Genomic DNA, 16,552 nt, shown 5'->3' on the forward strand with positions numbered 1-16,552 from the left:
TAATGTAAATTAATAATTAACTGCTGCTGTGGTCTTCTGTAAATTAGCCAGACTGCGCCATCTTGAACATTAAGTGCTGGAGCCAAGCACTGGAAATCACCAGCTCAAATTAAGCACTATGAAGTAACATGACCAACAGGAACAGGCTTAAATGACTGCAGCAATGAAGTTGAATTCTAAAATCGAGCATCTCAGATCCAGTTGTAGTTCATGTCTGTAGCCTAAGAAAGTGATGCCTTAAAGCTTGTTAAGTTATATTCTAACTTCATTTATTTAGGAATATCATTCTAAGGCTTTTAAAAAAAATATTTGCATTGGCCTTTCTGAGTATTCTACCCACAAATGTGGACAGAGACCTTTTGGGAATTATGAGTTCATGCACAACACAGACAGATATGCGTCAGTCTCTGTCCCAACCGTACTTATCATAGAATAGACACCCGTCTTTTGGGAGTGTAGGCAGCTTTTGTATAGATCCGTCTATACCTGTGTTTGCCTGTTTAAAGTATGGCTCTCAGTGAGGTTTTGAAGGTTTAGAGATGATTTTTCAGGGTCTTCCCACTACGGGCCTCCAATGAACCTGATGGGCTGTTTATTCTCTGTGGACATACATGCTATCTGCTACCAGCAAAGGTGCTCATGTTTCCGTGATTGCAAGCCACTGAAAAGTTACAGACACCTGAAAAGAGATGGTAACTGATACGCAATAGGGAAGTTGTCACCCCTGAACATCTTCCTCTTAGGGAATTGTGTCAGGCGGCTTTGGGGGGTAAGCTATGGTCCAGGGCTCCATTCTATGCTCTCCCTCAAATCTTCTCAAGTTTGAAACATTTTTTTAAAGCAGCACCTGCTTTAGTTTCCAGTTTTGAAATGCGAATGAAGGGATAGTGGTCTGCTGCCCCTTACTGGCCACCATACCTGTCTTCCTAGCCAAGCACAGGGAGTTGTAAACAGCAAACTCTGTCATCCACTGTGAAAGAGGATTTTGCAAAGTGTGCTATGCAGCCTTTTAGTACAAAGGGTGCATTGCAAAATGACATGCAGGTTGCAAAAAGTCAGTGAGCATTTTGCACCCAGTATCTGTGACCCTTTTCTAGGTACACGAGGGCCTCGGCTATTAAGACGGACTCTGCACCTACAGTACAACCCATCCAAAATGAAGCCCAGCTTGTTATAGAGCAAACCTGACCTTTCACTTGGTCCGAGCTGTGTCACGTTGCTATTGTGAAGCATCTGTTTGTGTGTGGGACGAGGATAACCCCATCGTTGACTGCAGATGCAAAATTCATGAAAACATTTGGCATTAAATTGTCAAGAGGAGGGCTAAGTCCATTTCTATATGAGTGATTAGTATTCCCATCAAAATCCATTAGTGCTGGGTCCAGATCAGCCAGCCCTTCCTTCAGCTAGTGCTCGGGTTTCAGGTACACATTTTAATTGATACTTTTAAGCTCTTGTGCCCCAGTAATAAGACTTCAAGGTGCTGCAGGAGGACTTTCTTTCTTGAGATCGTCCCTGCCCACATACGGCATGAAGATCAAAGCGCTACTTCCATTTGCTTCCAACTCACAAACGATCTGTTTGGGTTTCAATTTAGAAATCACCCTTTTCAAAATCGAATTTAGTATTAAGGTCTTTCGACCCAAAAGTCTTCTTGAGTGAGAATGTTTGAATTCTCCTACATGCCAGCTTAGCATCTCACAAAGGGCACCAAAAGGTGTCTCCAGGGCCAACCCTGGTGCTTCATTACCCAAGAGCAGTGGGGACCTGATACTATGGCATCCTACTCTTCTCCCATGAAAACGTGAAAAAAGGAAAAAATGATAATGGACTGGGATGAGGCCCGCCTAATTACAGTGGCTGAGATTAATTCAAGCATTCCAGTCATCACTTTTTGGTATACTTTAGTTTGTATCCATAAGTGGGACAGGTGTGCCCAGATGTGGTCTGTGCTCACCGTGTCACTGGAACCAAGCTGTACCCGGCTGATGAGCCTTAACTGATGAGACTTAACATGTATTCCGATTCAGGGTGGACCTGGCCTGGCAGTTGGGGTTGGACTGTTCCCATTGGAGCAGGGTCAAGACTGATTTGCATATAGCTGGGCACAAACTGAGGTGCCATGGGGTGCAAAATAACGATGGACTGGGATGCATTGCCAATAATTACCAGTGGGTGAGATCAATTCAAGCATTCCATCCATCACTTTTTTGTAGGTGAAAGAAAGCCTGGCTAGCAAATAGTCCTGTGGGCCAGTCTACATCACCTGTAGCTGCCAGTAACACTCGAAATAGGTGTCCCGTTTTGAAGCTGCAAAAACTATGTACTGGTAACCCTGCTAATGATCCTTGACAACTACCAAATCTTAGAAAGGCTATGAGTCCCCTTAATGAGCGATGGGTAAGTATGCAGACAGATGCCTCTACGAGGAAGTACAAAAACAATGGTTGATGGACAGAATGCAGAGCAATGTCATACATTCACCCCAGTACAGAGATATGAGCCTAAATCCATCGTTTTTTGCTTACCTTGCCATTCCAGTTTGAACCCAGCCATATGCAAATCAGTCTTGACCCTGATCCTAGCTGATGAGGGGTGAAACCCCAAAACCGGTCCTAGAATGCTTGTTTCTGGTCCAGGGAGGACCTGACATGGCAGTTCGGGCTGGACTGTTCCAATGAGGCACAGGGTCAAGCCTGATTTGCATATGGCCAGGTCTAAACTGGGGTTGCATGGTGAGCAAAAGAATGATGGATTTAACTCAGATCTCTTCACTGGGGGTGAATGTTTTCATTTGTTCTGAATCCTGTCCATTACTTGTGTGTCCTTTGCTTTCTCGCCGTAAGTGCGCCAGGTATGCCCAGACGTGGGGCCTGGGCTCACTGTGCCACTGGAATCAAGCTATCCTGGCTGATGAGGGGTGAAACCCAGAAACTGGTCCTAGGATGCTTGTTTCGTGTCCAGGGAGGACCTGGCTTGGCAGTTCAGGCTGGACTGTTCCCATGAGGCACAGGGTCAAGACTGATTTGCATATGGACAGGTCTAAATTGGGGTGGCATGGTGAGCAAAAGAATGATGGATTTAACCCATATCTCTTGACTGGGGGTAAATGTTTTAATTTATTTTGCATTCCGTCCATCAGTTGTGTGTCTTTTGCTTTCTCGCCCTTAGTGCGTCAGGTATGCCCAGACGTGGTTCCTAAGCTCACTGTGCCACTGGAATCAAGCTATCCTGGGTGATGAGGGGTGAAACCCAGAAACTAGTCCTAGGATGCTTGTTTCCGGTCCAGGGAGGACCTGGCTTGGCAGTTCGGCTTGGACTGTTACCATGAGGCACAGCGTCAAGACTGATTTGCATATGACCAGGTCTAAACTGGGGTGGCGTGGTGAGAAAAAGAATGATGGATTTAACCCAGATCTCTTGACTGGGGGTGAATGTTTTGATTTCTTCTGCAATCCGTCCATCAATTGTGTGTCTTTTGCTTTCTCGCCCTAAGTGCGCCAGGTATGGCCGGATGTGGGTCCTGGGCTCACTTTGCTACTGGAATCAAGCTATCCTGGCTGGTGAGGGGTGAAACCCCGCAACTGGTCCTAGGACACTTGTTTCAGGTCCAGGGTGGACCTGGCTTGGCAGTTCGGCCTGGACTGTTCCCATGAGGCACAGGGTCAAGACTGAATTGCATATGGCCAGGTCTAAACTGGGGTGGCATGGTGAGCAAAAGAATGATGGATTTAACCCAGATCTCTTGACTGGAGGTGAATGTTTTGATTTGTTCCGTATTCCATACAGCAATTGTGTGTCTTTTACTTTCTCGCCCTAAGTGCGCCAGGTATGCCCCGATGTGGGTCCTGGGCTCACTGTGCCACTGGAATCAAGCTATCCTGGCTGATGAGGGGTGAAACCCCGAAACCTGTCCTAGGATGCTTGTTTCCGGTGCAGGGAAGACCTGGCTTGGCAGTTTGGGCTGGACTGTTCCCATGAGGCACAGGGTCAAGACTGATTTGCATATGGCCAGGTCTAAACTGGGGTGGCATGGTGGGCAAAAGAATGATGGATTTAACCCAGATGTCTTGTCTGGGGGTGAATGTTTTGATTTGTTCTGCATTCCGTCCATTATTTGTGTGTCCTTTGCTTTCTCTGCGTAAGTGCGCCAGGTATGCCCAGACCTGGGTCCTGGGCCCACTGTGCCACTGGAATCAAGCTATCCTGGCTGATGAGGGGTGACACCCCGAAACCGGTCCTAGGATGCTTGTTTCCGTTCCAGGGAGGACCTGGCTTGGCAATTCGGGCTGGACTGTCCCCATGAGGCACTGGGTCAAGACTGATTTGCATATGGACAGGTCTAAACTGGGGTGGCATGGTGAGAAAAAGAATGATGGATTTAACCCAGATATCTTGACTGGGGGTGAATGTTTTGATTAGTTCTGCATTCCGTCCATCAATTGTGTGTCCTTTGCTTTCTCGCCCTAAGTGCGCCAGGTGTGCCCAGACGTGGGTCCTGTGCTCACTGTGCTACTGGAATCAAGCTATCCTGGCTGATGCGGGGTGATACCCCGCAACTGGTCCTAGTATGCTTGTTTCCGGTCAGGGAGGACCTGGCTTGGCAGTTCGGCCTGGACTGTTGCCATTAGGCACAGGGTCAAGACTGATTTGCATATGGCCAGGTCTAAACTGGGGTGGCATGGTGAGCAAAAGAATGATGGATTTAACCCAGATCTCTTGACTGGGGGTGAATGTTTTGATTTGTTTTGCATTCCGTCCATCAATTAATTGTGTGTCTTTTGCTTTCTAGCCCTAAGTGCACCAGGTATGCCCAGATGTGGGTCCTGGGATCCCTATGCCACTGGAATCAAGCTATCCTGGCTGATGAGGGGTGAAACCCCGTAACCGGTCCTAGGATGCTTGTTTCCGGTCCAGGGAGCACCTGGCTTGGCAGTTCGGGCTGGACTGTCCCCATGAGGCACTGGGTCAAGACTGATTTGCATATGGCCAGGTAGAAACTGGGGTGGCATGGTGAGCAAAAGAATGATGGATTTAACCCAGATATCTTGACTGGGGGTGAATGTTTTGATTTGTTCTGCATTCCGTCCATCAGTTGTGTGTCTTTTGGTTTCTCGCCCTAAGTGCGCCAGGTATGCCCAGACATGGGTCCTGTGTTCACTGTGCCACTGGAATCAAGCTATCCTGGGTGATGAGGGGTGAAACCCTGAAACTGGTCCTAGGATGCTTGTTTCCGGTCCAGGGAGGACCTGGCTTGGCAGTTCGGCCTGGACTGTTACCATGAGGAACAGGGTCAAGACTGATTTGCATATGGACAGGTCTAAACTGGGGTGGCATGGTGAGAAAAAGAATGATGGATTTAACCCAGATATCTTGACTGGGGGTGAATGTTTTGATTAGTTCTGCATTCCGTCCATCAATTGTGTGTCCTTTGCTTTCTCGCCCTAAGTGCGCCAGGTGTGCCCAGACGTGGGTCCTGTGCTCACTGTGCTACTGGAATCAAGCTATCCTGGCTGATGCGGGGTGATACCCCGCAACTGGTCCTAGTATGCTTGTTTCCGGTCAGGGAGGACCTGGCTTGGCAGTTCGGCCTGGACTGTTGCCATTAGGCACAGGGTCAAGACTGATTTGCATATGGCCAGGTCTAAACTGGGGTGGCATGGTGAGCAAAAGAATGATGGATTTAACCCAGATCTCTTGACTGGGGGTGAATGTTTTGATTTGTTTTGCATTCCGTCCATCAATTAATTGTGTGTCTTTTGCTTTCTAGCCCTAAGTGCACCAGGTATGCCCAGATGTGGGTCCTGGGATCACTATGCCACTGGAATCAAGCTATCCTGGCTGATGAGGGGTGAAACCCTGTAACCGGTCCTAGTATGCTTGTTTCCGGTCCAGGGAGCACCTGGCTTGGCAGTTCGGGCTGGACTGTTCCCATGAGGCACAGGGTCAAGACTGATTTGCACATAGCCAGGTCTAAACTGGGGTGGCATGGTAAGGAAAAGAATGATGGATTTAACCCAGATCTCTTGACTGGGGGTGAATGTTTGGATTTGTTCTGCATTCCATCCATCAATTGTGCTTCTTTTGCCTGCTCTACAAGGAAGTACAGCATCCACGAGAGCAAGGATAAGGCGGGCCAGAGCATTACAGCAGAGTCTGAATGGTGAACGTGTTGCATTGCAGCCTTTCTCTGCCCTATCCGGTGTGCCTTGTCCAGGATTGCTGTGGGGCCTACAGTCAAACGCTTGAGATAGTGCCTCAAGGGCCTCCTTCATGGATAACCACTTGTAGTATCCTCATGTAAGGTTATTACTGTTCTCCTATATCTTGTAACTAGCTGCTCAGCCAGTGTGAGAGTTCCATGTGGAATGTTGACGTGACTGGAATGTTGGTGTGGTGTGAGACAGTTAGGAGAGGATGGGCTGAGCAGCTAGCAGGCTGCTCCTGGTGGGGCTATTCTATGGACTTAATTAACTTAATAAATACGCTTAAGATCTATCCTGGCTACGTCTGCTGTGTCACATCAACCTATGGAACCAGGTCACTTCAATTGGCGACGAGTTGGACTAAAGAAACCATGCGTGTAACCTGTATAGACTGGTGTGTAACTAAACCAGTGTGACTTGAAGAAACTTGGGCTAAAGTAAAGAAACTCCTCATCTGGCGGAACCTCCTGGCACCGTGAGCCCCACCAGTGACCACCACACCGGTCGCCCAAACCTCTGTGTGCCAGTTAGAGTGAGGAGTGGAGCTACAAGTTGTTTCTTAGTGCAGCACAGAAGTTTGCCTCAGTTCTGTTTCAACTATAAGGTGTTGTCTCCCTGAGCTGTATTCATGACCAAGTTGGCTGTTTTATGATCGCTGCTGGCCCCAGTGACAGTCATGTAGATGTACCTGCTGGTCTGTGGAGGGTCAGTACAACTACCAACGTCTAGCCTCCAGTACTAAAGGACAACGTGCCTCTGTAAACAAGGTAATTGGTGACTGCCTGTCCAGTTTTGCTGCCTTGGGAGAGTGCCTCCCAAGAGAGGAGTTTCCCAGTGGACCCACAACTGAAATGGCTAATCACCGAGTGCGTGATGTGTTGGGAAAATATGTTCGGGGGCAAAAATCGTGCCCCGGTGTTAAACTTTGGTGTTTTGCAGTACCATAATAACGTTTACTGTGGTCAGTTCAAGTTTCTTAGCGCTCCACTCAGTCAGCGCTATAAGCGAACCGTGTTATTTGGAAAGCGATGCCTTTTGAGAGGACCTGTGTCTGTGCCAAGTGGAGTTACAAGCGTGAAGTGTCCCCGGGGTTTGTGACTCGAGCAGCGTTGAGAAGTGGAGTGTAAACCTGCTTGTGAGTTTCCATCAACTGGTGGCTTGTTGCGGATCGCTGCAGTGTTTCCGTTTTTTAAGTCAAGTGGAGATACACCGTGTCATTAGCAGCGTTGTGGTAGAAGGTATTACATTTTTTTTTTTGGTTTGCACTGAGAAGGCATTTTGACTATGGGCAGTTCAACTGCCATGCTTAGTTTTAAAAATGAGGCGCGTGTCTCTGCCTGTGCGCGCTCTTACCTTTTGCACATCTGACTATCTTAGTTTGTGACGTGCCTCATTCCGATTTCACGAAGGCGACTCTGTGTCCTGTATCCTGAGGCGCACACATTCACCTTGAGCCATCCGGCACCAGCGTGACAGCGTGCCGCCATCTTAGGAATGGCTTACGATCGCATACTAATCTATTGCTCGTTCAAGACTGATTTGCCAACCACGTTGTTTGCTATCAATAAAGTTTTGGAAACCAGTACCAGAGTTGAAATGTGAGGATCGTTTTGAGCCCATCCGTCATCTGTAGCGGAGTAGACTTTCAAGTTTCTTCGTATTTATTGTATTTTTAGTTGGTTGGGCATGAACACTTCACGAGTCAGGTGGTGAGTTAAAACTGACAAGTAATTTGCTGCAAAGTATTTCTTCTGCTGCCTACGCCTGTTTTTCATCATCCCAGTGACAGGCACACCAGTGACATTATTTTTGGAAATGTTATTCGTACACATCATACTTCAGTGTGTGGTTGTTTTAAAAAAAAAAAATGTTTTTTTTTTTTTTACGATTTAAATGTTGGAGTTGTTGCTCAAGTTTAAGGTCCGATGCAAGTGACTGTTTTTTTAATCTCATTCAACAGAGGCGTGTCTCTAAGTACAGTGGCACGCGCACCTCTTGTGTGGCATTTTCTGACTTGTTACGCAGCTATTTTTTCACCTGGTGCTGCATGTGGTTTTTGTAGTGTGTATGCACTAAGTTGGGTTTGGGTTGTAGTCTCATTTCCACGCTGTAGCTGCATTTTCCTTTTAGGGGTTGGTTAAGGGTTTTTTTTTTTCCTTGTATGCTGCATTTTGGTCCACTAGTGTGTGTGTGTTGTGTCACGTTATGCTGCACATTGGTCATTCTGAAGGTTGTGCTCCAAATTTAGTTATTTGGAATGGGTTTTGAGCACTATTTCCATGTTGCAAGTCACGGTTTAGTTACTCAGGTGTGACTTTTGAGTTTAGGTGTCAGTCCCATTTACTCACTTATAGAGGGTGAGAGTTCCACCCATTAAACAATGTAATGGGTGTTAGTGTATCAGTCACTTTATGCTGCACGTTGTTGTCTATTCTGTCTGTTAGTCATGCTGTGACTCACTTGTCGGGCTATAGGGGGTGTTAGTCACACATTTGTTAATGGGTGTTAGTCCCATGTACTTAGTGTTTAGCGGGTGTTAGTCCCACCTAGCTAGTGGTTAATGGGTGTTAGTCCCATATACTTCGTGTTTAGGGGGTGTTGGTCCCACCTAGGTTATTGGTAATGGGTGTTAGTCCCATATACTTCTTGTTTAGGGGTGTTAGTCCCACCTAGGTTATTGGTAATGGGTGTTAGTCCCATATACTTCGTGTTTAGGGGGTGTTAGTCCCACCTAGGTTATTGGTAATGGGTGTTAGTCCCATATACTTAGAGTTTAGGGGGTCTTAGTCCCATTTTAGTGATGGGTGAGTTTCACCCATTGTGTTTTTGTTTGGGAGTGATTCTTCCTGTATGTTTCTACAATTTCTAGAGTATTTTTTTGTCGTTCTCTATTGTGATTCTCTGGGTTTTCTTTCATATGTATCTTTTGTGGTGTCTTTCCAATCTCCGTTTGGTTGTTTAACGCTCTTTTTGTGTCTTATTAAAGGAGGAGATTGGTGATAGGGTTTGATGTTAACGTGTTTTTTAGTGTCTTATTATAAGAGGAGGATGGTGATAGTTCATTCTTATTTTTCATCTTTTTCTTATCCTGTTTCTTCCGTTTTATAGTCTGGTTCCCTTTTGTGGTATAGTTTATTAATCTTTCCCTTGGGTTTAGGACTATTTATTTCTTGTTTATATTTTGTGTTTAGTTGCTTTGTATTTTTAGTATTGTGTGTTCTATTGTCAATTGTAAAGAAGGGAGATATTGTAGTATCCTCATGTAAGGTTATTACTGTTCTCCTATATCTTGTAACTAGCTGCTCAGCCAGTGTGAGAGTTCCATGTGGAATGTTGATGTGACTGGAATGTTGGTGTGGTGTGAGACAGTTAGGAGAGGATGGGCTGAGCAGCTAGCAGGCTGCTCCTGGTGGGGCTATTCTATGGACTTAATTAACTTAATAAATACGCTTAAGATCTATCCTGGCTACGTCTGCTGTGTCACATCAACCTATGGAACCAGGTCACTTCACCACTATCTATCGTTTAAATTCCCTTGACTCTCTTTGCCAAGCAGAGCTGAGCTGAGACCTCAGACCAATGAAGCAAGATTATAGTTGCATCTGTTAAGGGGAGTCTGAAATTTGTAACTAGAGAACTTGTACTTCAGAGAGTTAAGACCTCATCTTAATATAAAAACTCCGGGCCTCATTCACAAAGGTAATCTTACACTTCTTTGTAAGTTTGCTATTGTTTGCTGTTCACAAAGGTGCTTTACCAGTTGTTTCTTTACGACTGGAGCCGGCGCACATGAAAAGATAGGACAGTCCTATCTTTTATCTTTTTATGTGCGGAGAGTGTGCAGTCACAAAGATACTACTAGTAAAATACATTTGTGAGTAGCAAACAATCTTAAACTTACACAGAAGTGTAACTTTTCCTATGTGAACCAGGCCCTCAGGCAGGATATTGTACTTCATGTGAGATTGTGCTGCATGGACTTGCAGTGTGTCTCGATATCATACTAGCAAAGCCCCAGCCTTGATCAGATCACCAAAGGCGACCAATGGTGAGCTACGCCTGCTTCTTCCCATGAGCTGGAAGGGAGATGAGCTCATGCCCAGAGGGATTGTGTAGCTCTGGCTGAGAACCCGAAGCCTTGTGTAAGGACGGGCTTGAGTTACTTGTACTGGGTCGCAAGGGACCATGTTGTCCCAGAAGAGGGTATTTTAGGGCCATTAGGTATATGACTGTTGTATTTGTCGCCAATAACCCCTCCATTCTTTTATGATGGGCAGTTCTCTCAGTGCTTTGAGTGTTGTAATCACAGGCCCCGCCTTCATTTTAAAGGGGCCATCCAGTGAATGATATCGCAATAGATCTCACGCTTTCAGCTGAGATCATCAAACAAAGGATTATTCTAGAACGCCGATTGTTGGTGATTGTTAGAGATGAAGACCTGGGAGAAGGGAGCTGTTTTTTTCTCTCCGCTGAGGGGCCCCTTTAACTGGTAGCACCCCTGTCTGATGACAGATGACCTGTCATTAACTGAGTTAGAGTTGATGGTGATGGAGAGAAAAAGCTCAAGATACCTCAGCAGGATTCTAGCACCTAGCGATATACTAGCCCGTTTCTGGGAACAAGTGCTTGAATCTGGTTCAAGTGCAACCAGGAGGTCGTTTTGTCCTGGTAATGTGCTTGTGAACAGGTAAGAGCAGGGAGATTAATTCCTGAATATACTGCTAACCATCTCAGAGCAAGTTTCTATTCTCATGCCGGTAAGATGTCTCCAAATGTTGGAGCATATTTACGAGAAAATCTCACAGCAATGCCAAATTTGGCAGCGCCGTGTTCCGACATTTTCAAAACGCTGGGATGCGCCGTATTCATAAGAATATAGTGCACCCCTGTGTTTTGCCTATCGCTGGTGCTAAATGTAGCTGCCTAGTGCCAACGCAGGCACCCTTGCACTATAGTGCGAGGGTTCCTGCGTTGCAGGGAATGATTGTTCATGTGCAGGAAGGTGCTCCTTCCTGCACATAAACAATCCCTAATGGCGATCTGTTACTTCTATGTGTGCTGTTTTTTACAGCACAAATAAAAGTAGCAACATTTCATTATTTATTTGGAAGGGGCACTTTCCGGCACATAATGCAGAAGGCAGCACACATAGAAAAAGCATGAAAGAGGAGAAATAGAAGTGTTACTCCTTGTTTCGCCATTTACACCTCCTTGTAAATCTGGGGTAGCGGCCAAAGCAATAGGCGATGCAGTGGATCACCCACAGCAACACCCATTGCACGCCCCCTTCACGCTAAGTGATGCGTGTAAAGGGGCCTTATTTACAAGGCAGCGTTAAGCCACAAAACGTGGCTTAACACCGATTTGTAAATATGGAGAAGGGCATATCACCACCAGAACTTCGCTAAAAGTGAAGTTCTGGTGGTGGCCCTTGTAAATATGCCCGATTGTCGTTTCGGGGAAGCGAGGTTTGACATGGTTGGCTTCTCCGAGAATGGTTGCATTTGTATGCAGGTGAGGACTCACTACACTTTGGTTTTGAGGGGATGTATCATTGTAACTTCTTTTCCTTGTTTTGATGGCATCTTCCATTGTGACTAACCCGTCGTAGGTGTTTGTGGTCTATATGCTTTCGGCCGCATTTTTTTTTGCTTATGATGTGTTCAATTGAGACTGCTTCTTTGCTTCTGATGTTCTTACTTTTAATGTTGTGTTTGATGGTAATTGATTGTCATTCTGGTTGATGGTGCGTTACTTGCACCCGCTCCTGTTCAAGGCAGCATCAGCATAAAATCAAATATATGTTTAAAAATGAGAAATGATTACCTACTGGTCCTAAAGGTCCCTCCTAATCTGTCATCTACATTACATTTGTCGTTTTTTAAATAAATAGCCTCCCCTTATCAATAGAGGTGTTCCACCCAGTCACCCTTGTAACACCATCGCACATAATGGGGATAAAATCATATATTGTTACTTTGCTAATTTCCTTACCATGCCTTTTCATTGATTTATTGAAACCCAATGTCATGTTTTATATATTCTTCTAAACCTGCTCTCTGAGCCATTTAATGGTACTCAATGCTTGGGTACACGACAGCTGGACACGCTGTAAAATAGTGAGCAATTTCCTTCTAAATTGTTGTTTGATAACTCAGTACATTCTGCGTGTGATGGAAGCTTGCACCCATGCGGTGGGTTTGTATGGGCACCTTGCAGTGCTGCTGCCTGTAAGTCGTCGGATGCTATGTGAGTGAAGCTTACAACGGTGCAGCTGGTGCAGTGGGTTTGTTCGGGCAGCATGCAGTGCTGCTGCCTGGAGGGTGTTGAATGCTGTGTGAGGGAGGCTTGCACCGGTGCAGCTGATGCAGTGGCATTTTATGGGCAGCTTGCAGTGCTGCTGCCTGGAGGGTGTTGAATGCTGTGTGAGGTAAGCTTGCATCGGCGCAGTTGATGCAGTGGAATTGTACGGACAGCCTGCAGTGCTGCTGCCTGAAGGGCGTCGGATGCTGTGTGGGGAAGCTTGCACCGGTGCAGCTGATGCAGTGGAATTGTACGGGCAGCCTGCAGTGCTGCTGGTTGAAGGGCATCGGATGCTGTGTGGGGAAGCTTGCACCGGTGCAGCTCATGCAGTGGGATTGTACGGGCAGCCTGCAGTGCTGCTGCCCGGAGGGCGTCGGATGCTGTGTGGGGAAGCTTGCACCAGTGCAGCTGATGCAGTGGGTTTGTACGGGGAGCCTTCAGTGCTGCTGCCTGGAGGGTATTGTATGTTGTGTGAGGGAAGCTTGCACCAGTGCAGCTGGTGCGGTGGAATTGTACGGGCAGCTTGCAGTACCCATCCCAGGAAGTGTCAGATGCTGTGTGACGGATGTGTTTAACGATGCTTGGTATGCTGTGGCTTCGTGAAGGAAGCTTGTACTTGTGCTGTCCATGGTTTCCATGTGTTGTTTGTTGTTGAAGGAGTTTTGCATCACTGACACCTATAGTTTGACAGGTATGAAAGCCACATTCCTGTTGAATGTGCTTCATGTGCACTGTGGTAGGAAGGAACTGCATCTAACATAAAAACAATTTCACTGAAACAAACATACTGTCACTGTGGCACCAGTGAACGAGGGACGCTTGTAGTGCAACTGTCCATGTTGTGCCCACTCGGACTCTGCTGGTTGTGATTGAACATAAAGCTTGTCCTAACTTTTCATTTTCTGTAAATATACCTGTGAGTTCATTCTTGAAAACAAGGTGGTGACCAGGCTAGTGACCCTGCAGTCTGGTTATGAACATCTGCTTGAACGTCATCCTGAATGCACTGGGCTCCATGGTGGTTCCCGCCCTTGCTCTCCATTGACTCCATGGACACACGAGTAGCAGGCTCGTCATGCTTCAGACTAGGCAGAACGCTGTGATGGGGCCCCACTGAAGACACTGATAAGGGGCCCTCAAGTCGCCAAATATCTTACAATTGTTCATAGCCTTTTTGCTGATTGGGCACACCTTGGAGGGTTCCCCTCCCCCCGTTGCATGGCAGTGGCATCAGGGGACTGTGTTACACCTCTGCTACTCGTAACAAACACATTGGTCTGTGCCAGTCTTCACACACAACTTAAATGTCTCCTTCACAGGTGCCCTCAGCAATCTGGGTCTGCTTGTAGGGACTGAGTTGGCCAAGACCTTCCGGGATCTGAGCCTTCTCATTCCTTTCCCTCGATCTTCCCTCATGAGTGCTGATGTTCACATGTAAAGAAATGGTGAGAGACGATCATTGAGTCACAATAGGTCAGACCCATCCCTGGACTTGCGGTAAGGCTTGCAGTACCCACTGGAGATACTCACCCCACCTCGAAGTCCACTCCGAAGATGCAAAAGCCAGGACATCAGTGTTACCAAGTTCATAAGACAAACCCTATGGCTTCCAAACACCTTCCCTCTTAATCCCATGTGATATTTCCATTTCTGTTGCACTTTGGACCTTCCGAGGCCTAAATAATGCAGAACCCCCTTAAGACGTTCCTGATTGGCTAAGCAGGACTGACACCTGCCAATCGTGGTAACCCCTCTCCTTGACTCCTGTATCTTCTGAACTCTCCACACTCAGTTACAGGGAAGGTACCAATGATCAGCGCTACTCTGTAGAGTAGCGGCTGAATCCATAGTCTGGTCCCTATGGCCACATTTAGGGTTTGGCGCGTCGACCATTGGGACAGTAGCAGGGGCCGCCGGCATGGATTGGGGGTGCCGGGCGGGGGGGGGGGGTTGAAGGAAGGCCCAGAGGGCCGGATAAGCATTCATGCACACTTGGAGTGGACAAACCACTCCTCCCCTGCCCTGCTCGGAAAGCAGAGCAGCCCCGCCCTCCCGCCTGCGAAGTAGCTGGACAAACAAAATGATAATAACAGTGAGTTATTATAACTTTATTTTCCCTTTGTTACACTGCTTAAAAGCAGTGGGACGACGCTCCCCCACCTTAGCGGAGGAGCCGCCACTGGACAGTAGAGGCCCCGTACACCGGCAAACAACCCACCTTTTTTAAACACACTGTTTGGCTTGTATGGGACCTTGTCGACAAAGATGCTTTCTCTGGAATGGCAGGAGCACTTTTGGGAAACTCTTTAAAGGGAGGGTAAGAGATCAGAATGCTTCTAGGGGACTCCACTGTTGTATTCCTGCTTACAAAGGGTGTGTGTAGTTTTTCATTCAATGGTGCGCATACCTGTGAGCTCTGGCTCTTGTGGGAAGTGTGAGTCTATATATCAATGTGGTTGAAAAGCAATAAAAAAAGGTTCTTTTTTGGGAAATGGGAATGTAATATGGCGACGTGGTTTGCGAAAGTATTGCAGCGTAACACCCTGTCATGGAGGTGGTTTACTCACCCGCACTCTTGCTTTTATTTCCCCCAGGATGACACCGAACCCTACTTTATTGGAATATTTTGCTTTGAGGCCGGGATAAAGATCATCGCCTTGGGATTTGTGTTCCACAAAGGCTCCTACCTGCGCAATGGCTGGAATGTGATGGACTTCGTGGTGGTCCTCACCGGGTAGGTGCACTTTACACTTGACTGTCTCTCGAAGGTTGCTGCTCTCTGGGAGACGGCACTGTCTACCGCTGTGTGCTGGGGGCTCTGGGTTTATGAAGAAAGGTTTCTTCCTCTGGTGCTGGTTCCATAGAGTCATTTGGTGCTATCACGGTTTCTCTTGTTTATTCGGTCTCATCCTGTGTCTCCTTCTCATTCTCCATCTTCTGCTCTAGCTCAGCCTTCTTTCCTACATATGCTGCTCCTTCTGTCACTCCCTTCTGCTTGCTTCCCCATTCTCTCACTTTGACACATTTTCTCTGTTCCTCTTTCACCTGTATCTTTCTTAGTTATTCCAATGTATTTCTCTCATACTATTTCTATTATTCTCTCCCTCTTTCCATCCTAATTCTCTCTTTCAGTCTCTTTTCTTCACTCCTTCCTGCCCTTCCCCGTTGGTATATGTTTGTGCATCTTAAACAAACAATAAAGTGACTGGAGGAAACTTAAATGAATCTAAACTACTGTCTACATTCTAGACCACTGTTAGTCACCCAACGTGCCACTCTAGACACAGACCAGCCATATGCATAGTGGTCTTGTTTCTGAGCCAGGTCTCCAGAGGAGGACAGAAACAAACCCATTCGGGTTTTGGCCTAGCAGGGCTTGCCAGTGAGGCATAACTTGAGTCCTGTGGCACAGTGGGCACCTTTCTTCTCATTCTGTACAATATTTTTACCTTCTTATTCCTTCTTTTTCTCATTTATTTTCTTTCCCTAATTTTCACCTCAATTTCTATTCATTGTTTTGGCACCCCCATAACTTAGCGCCATTCTTTCCGTCCCTTTAACTCTCTTTGATCTCACCTCAGTTTCTCTCTGTTTCTTCCTTCTCTCTCAATATACGTGGCTCTCCCCTTTTTAATTTTTTTTTGCTATTGCTTCTCTATCATTTATTTGTCTTTCACCATTTTCTCTCTCTTTTCTCTTCTTCTCTTTCTTGTCTTCTCTATTCTTACTCAATCCATGCAAAATCTTATTTGCTCTCTTTTTTGTCCTTTTTGTCACATGATGTCCTCTCTTCAACTCTACTCTTAGTCCTTTTTATTTAACTCTTTTCCTAATGTTTTACTCAATGGACCTTCATTATTCATTTTCCCCTCACATTTGTTTTCTTTTGCTTTCATAGTTGCTATTTTCACTCTGATTGGCATGTCTCTTTTTATAACGTTCCTTTCTTTTCTTTGCTACCTCATCCTCTCCCAAACTAAATAATGTTTGTCCTTGATCTGCAGCCTTTCTTAAACTTTCCCAGGGCTACCTGTCCTGCTGGC

The 16,552-nt window shown here is 46.3% G+C and overlaps 1 protein-coding gene across 1 annotated transcript in view; it reads left to right on the forward strand.

The window, feature by feature from the left end:
* The window catches only part of CACNA1B (calcium voltage-gated channel subunit alpha1 B), a 1,044,174-nt gene that overhangs the window by 58,262 nt on the left and 969,360 nt on the right, over nucleotides 1-16,552 (forward strand). Inside the window, exon 3 of the mRNA XM_085611669.1 lies at nucleotides 15,104-15,243. Within this exon, the coding sequence (XP_085467795.1) occupies nucleotides 15,104-15,243 (140 nt within the window). The remainder of the gene's footprint in view (nucleotides 1-15,103; nucleotides 15,244-16,552) is intronic.

This window comes from Triturus cristatus, chromosome 1_2 (assembly GCF_964204655.1).
Source record: "Triturus cristatus chromosome 1_2, aTriCri1.1, whole genome shotgun sequence".
Classification (NCBI taxonomy): domain Eukaryota; kingdom Metazoa; phylum Chordata; class Amphibia; order Caudata; family Salamandridae; genus Triturus; species Triturus cristatus.